At 39.2% G+C, this 5,591-nt stretch overlaps 1 protein-coding gene across 1 annotated transcript; it reads right to left on the minus strand.

Moving 5' to 3' along the window:
• Positions 1 to 2,865: 2,865 nt before the first annotated feature.
• Positions 2,866 to 3,202, minus strand: LOC105741743 (40S ribosomal protein S27-like). Its single transcript, XM_012513995.2, has one exon. The coding sequence runs from the start codon at positions 3,175 to 3,177 to the stop codon at positions 2,923 to 2,925; it is 255 nt and encodes an 84-aa protein (XP_012369449.1). The 5' UTR covers positions 3,178 to 3,202; the 3' UTR covers positions 2,866 to 2,922.
• Positions 3,203 to 5,591: the final 2,389 nt, after the last annotated feature.

Raw genomic sequence — 5,591 nt, forward strand, 5'->3', positions numbered from 1 at the left:
TTTGTGAAACCAGGGATTGAACTCAGAACCTTGCACTTGCCAGGCAAGCACTTATTCTACTGAGCTATCTCCCTAGCCTTGCCATTTGTACTTATGTAAAATGTCTATTCATTTTACTTTCCCTTTTTTGATTGGGTCTTTTATTTTGGGGGGGTGTCTAATTTTTTGGAATTCTTTATATAGTGTAGATATTCGTTCTTTGCAACACTCTGAAAAGAACATTGACTAGGACATCAGAAAATAGAAAGATATTCCCTGATCCTGGATAAGCAGAACCAATATAAAATTTTCTTTAAATCATTTTCTGTTTGTACCATATCAAGTCATTATAATGACCAGTAGTAATTTGTCCTATTCCACATTTACATACAACTCAAAAATGACAGGCTAGGGACAAAACACTGTGAACTCTGTACTGTTAGAATACCCATTAAGTGATCATTCCTAATGGTCATTACATTGACATATTAAGGAAATTATATATAGAATCCTGCAAAAACACAGTAAAAAGACTGAGCAGACTCATAGCGATTCTATTTTCAGCCTCCCAAGTGTTGAGATTAAAGGTGTGCGCCACCATGCCCAGTCTCAATCACCATCTCAGTGTGCCCTGGGGGTGGGGCCAGCACGGCAACCCGGCAGTCGAACACCAGCTGCTGTGCTCTGCCTAAGCAGGCGCTTTAGTTTGCTGAGCTATCTGGCTGGCCCTGGAGAAGCTAACCCTAGATGACTCTCAGAGCCACTAACAGTTTCACCCCGGATGGCTATGTACTGAAAGTAATAAAATCCTCTACCACATCATCTCTTTCTTATGACACTATTCAGTACAATGTGTAAGCTATTTGTTTCTCTTTCTTTTTTTTTCTTTTCTTTTTTTTTTTTTTTTTTTTTGGCAGAACCAGGGATTGAACTCAGGCCCTTGCACTTGCCAGGCAAGCGCTTATTCTACTGAGCCATCTCCCCGATCCCATCATCATCTCTTTCTTTAAAGCCGGTTGTGTTTTCTGTCATTTGCAATGACAAAGCTCTAATTAATCTATACAACTTTCTCAAAGGGAAACTTTCACAGTAATATCTTGGTAATTTTTTGAGACAAAGTCTTGCCATGTAGTTCAGGCTGGTCTTGAACTCACTAAAGAGCTCAGGTTGACCTGGAACTCAAGGTGATCCTCCTGCCTTAGCCTCTCAAGTGCTTGGATTACAGCCGTGTGCCACCATGCCCAGCATGGTAAAAATATTAACAGCACTATCATCCTTATAGAGTTTTTATTTTTGTTTTTTTTCTTAGGTTTTTGTATGAACATAAATTTTTATTTTTCTGGGAGAAATCATCAGGAGTACAACTGCCATCTCTTATGGCATCTGCATATTTAGGTTTTCTTCCCCCCTCCCTCCTTATGTATGTCTTTCAAAGGGTCATGATGAACCTGTTTGCTAAAGCTGATGTGGTGGTGTACACGCATAATCCTATTATAGGAAAGAAGGCTGAGGCAGGAAGATTGTGAGTTCAAGGTAAGCCTCATCTATGTAGCAAGACAAAAACAGAGTAGCAAAAAATAGAAAGAAAAGAAAGAAAATAAGGAATCAATTTGTTTGCCATGTCTTTTTAGTATTTTTTTTCTTTTCTTTTTTGGGGAATGTAGTTTGATATAATTTTATTATTTTTTAATGTATTTTAGTACAGGGTCTGGAAGGGTCTCACTACACAGATCAGACTTGTAGTGATTCTCCTGTTTTCAGCCTCCCAAGAGTTGGGATTACAGGCGCGTGCCACCACATCCAGTCTCAATCGCTATCTCAGCATGCCCCAGGATGGGGCCGGCACGGCAGGCTCGAATCTCCCCCCTCCCCTGCCCCTGCATTTGGGGAATGCAGTTTGAGACAGGGTCTTACTGTATAGCTCTGGCTGCCTTCAAATTTATGTTTAAAAAAATGCTATGTAGCCCAGGCTACTCTTGAACTCTTATTCATCCTGCCCTTGCCTCCCAAGTGCTGGGGGGCTTATGCTACTACATCACTCTTTTTTTTTTAATTTTTAATTTTAGGGAAGGGTCTACAGGGTGTTCAAATCAGACTTGTCGTAATCCGCCTGTTTACAACCTCCCAAGAGCTGGAACTACAGGCATGTACCACCATGCCCAGTTCATCTCAACGTGCCCCTGGGGCGGGGCCAACACAGCAAGCCCGGGGATCGAACTCCTGGCCCTTGAGCCTGTAGTCCCAGCATTTGGGAGACTGAAAAACAGGAAGGATCACTACAGTCAGATCCATGTAGTGAGATCCTATAGACCTTGTACCAAATACATTAAAAATAAATAAATAGGAAAAAATAACCCTGCAACCTTCACTTCTCTTAATGGTTTAATCTTAACCTTGAAGCTTATTTTTTTTTCTACAATCATTCCTACCAAGAAAGGTTAAGCCAAGTCATAATTCATAAGGATAGTGCACTTCAATTTTTAAAGATTGGGGTAAAACAGATACAAAATTTACCATTTTAACCATCTTTATAGACCAAGCAGATATCTTGGGGTGGTCTAAGCACCTGCCTGACAGGCACAAGGACTGGGTTCAATCCTTGGTACCCTACTGAAACTGGGCATGGTAGCACACCCCTACAATATCAGTGCTGAGGAGGCTGAGACAGGAGGATCACTATGAGTCTGAGCTGCAAAGACCCTGTACCAAATAAATAAATAAAAACTAAAAAGTTAAAAAAACTGAAAAAACCCCACCCATCTTTATAGGTATGTCTAAGTGTCATTATATACATTTCCAAGATTAAGCAGCCATCACTATTCTCTACTTCCAAAATTTTTCATCATCCTAAACATGATTCAATCTATTTATTTATTTATTTATTTTTATATCCAAAATGTGTTTATTGGGATGGCTTCCCACTCATCTTGACTGAGGGTACTGTTAGTGCTGCTTCCTCCTGAAAGAACATCCTTCTGTGAGCCTTGCTTTCCCTCCTGTAGGCTGGCACAGGACAGTGGAGCAGCCAACACACAGAACTACCGTCTGTGCATGGCTAAAGACCGTGGTGATTTTATAGCATCCTGGGCACTCCACGTCCATGAAGTAGGAATTGGGGCTGTGCACCAGGCGCTTCTTCTTGTGCTTCCTCTTCTCCTCCTCCGGAGAGGGATGAAGGAGATCTTTTGCGAGAGGCATGTTCTCGTGGGGAGGTCGTCACCGCTGGAAAAGGGATTCAATCTTTTTTTAAAACAATCTTTTTGAAACAGGGTTTTGCTATGCAGCTCAAGCTGACCTTGAACTGACTTTGTAGCCCAGACCAGTCTTGAACTTGCAATAATCCTCATGCCTCAGATTCCTGAGTGATGGAATCATAGGCATGTGCCATCATGCCTGGCTTCAATCTTCAATATTCTACTGTTTTATTTATTTATTATTTTTATTTTTGGCGGTATCAGGGATCAAACTCAAGACCTTGCACTTGCCAAGCAGGCACTTACACCACTGAGCTATATCCCCAGCCTCCATTTACAGTTTTAAAGTTTAAGGGCTGTCCAGATAGCTCAGTGGACTAAAGCACCTGCTTCGGTAGAGTGCAGCGGCTGGGGTTCGATCCTGGCTGTGCCATGTTGGCCCCGCCCCTGGGGCGCACTGAGACAGTGATTGAGACTGGGCGTGTTGGTGCATGCCTGTAATCCTAGCTCTTGGGAGGCTGAAAACAGGAGACTCACTATGAGTCCGATCTACATTAGTGAGACCCTGTAGTCCCTGCAGACCCTGTGCCAAATACATAAAAATAAATAAATAAATAAATAAATAAATAAATAAATAAAGTTTAGAGCCAAGAACACTGATACTAGGATAAACTGCATATGTCTGAAAAGCTGACTTCCTCTTAAACACTACACTATGAAAATATTCCCTGCAAGTTCCATAGATACACATTTACGAACATAAGGATTTTTAGAGGTTAACGACCTGTAGTAAGCTGTGGAGCTAAAACTCAAATCTATTGTTTCTGATCTCTCATTCTTTTTGATATCTACTGTCTTGTCCAGTGGATTAATACATCAAAATGATATTAAAAGTTCAAAGTGTAATGCACCTATATCAATGCTTCCTATCATAAAATTATTATTTATTTTGTTGGTTTTTTTGTTTGTTTTTTACAGAACCGGGGATTGAACTCAGGCCCTTGCGCTTGCCAGGGAAGTGCTTATTCCACTGAGCCATCTCCCTGGCCAAATTATTGTTTAAAAGTGAATTTGTGTGAAATCACTTGTAATGTATTCGTATCTGTTCTCTGTAGTTACATGTCAAAGAACTGGTCTCCTCCAAATTATCAGTTTTCTCCACTGGTTTATAGATATGAGAAGAATAATAAAGATACCTTGAGTATTTGAGAGCTTGGAAAAAAAAAACATGAATGAAGAGATGTGACATAATAAGGTCGCTTTCCCCATTAAACAGTGCTGCAAAGCCTTTGAAACCACTTCATCTGTGGTTGGTATTGCACAAGGCATGACCTAAAACATCTGTCAGTTCCTGGCATGCCATTTTTCAACAGCGTCCTGTAATTATCATGGGCTTTATTGACATAATAAATATGAGAACCCAGGTGGTTTCCATATCCAGTTGCTTAATTGAAGAACTGAAAGACCTTGTGATATGGAGCTGACAAGGATTGCCTGTCAAGCAGCAATAAATTTTGCGATAGTTGTGACCTTGGGTCATAAAATGACCAATGAAGAGGAAAAAAAATTATGCTATAGAAGTGACTATATTGATTTATTTTATTCTTAGTTCGAAAGCTGACAGAATTAACTATTTCTTCCGTCTGTCTCTTCCAAAGCCAAATGATTCTGTGGACAAATCAATATGAATATTTTCTAAAATCAGGAGCTATGATTAAATCATAAAATATGTCAAACTCTTTCTTGGACTTTCATTTTTAAGGTCCTAAAAAGTGTGAAGGATCATGAAATTCTACACTCTAACCTTTTGATGATAGCGTCAAAATGGATAAATGCTAACATATGAGGAAGAAACATTGTTGATTTTCTTGCAGACATAAATAAGGCCATGTCCCAAAAGATTTTTTTCTGGAATGACCCAAGATGTAAATACAAAAATAACATTTAATCTAGGGGCAAAGCATTAAATAGTAATACAAATTCTACAAATCTTTTGAAAAGTAAACTGATTGTTTTAGAAGGATCAAATGAACACAGATTAAATTATTACATGGTTGCTGTGTGTCTGTAGAGATAATGAATGCTGGAAATTTAAACACAGATAACAAAATGTGTTATATATGGGTACTTTTTTTCTCCCCCACAAACAAGTAATGTAAGTGTAATGTAGAAATTTCTGTCAATTCTCTCTAGAGAACTTAGGTTTTCTGATGCCAGAAGGCTTAGTTATATAGCTCATAAGTTCAACAATATGATGAAGACGTTTGAGGCCCACTTAAAAAATATACAACAGCTTTATTGAGATATAATTCATCCTCTTAAATTATGTACTTTAGTGATTGTTAGTATAGTCACTGTGAATCCATCACCACTATCTAGTTCCAAAGCATTTTCATCACTCCCCAAAGAAATTCCACA

This window comes from Octodon degus, unplaced genomic scaffold (genome assembly GCF_000260255.1).
Source record: "Octodon degus isolate 3935 unplaced genomic scaffold, OctDeg1.0 scaffold00021, whole genome shotgun sequence".
NCBI classification, from domain to species: Eukaryota; Metazoa; Chordata; class Mammalia; order Rodentia; family Octodontidae; genus Octodon; species Octodon degus.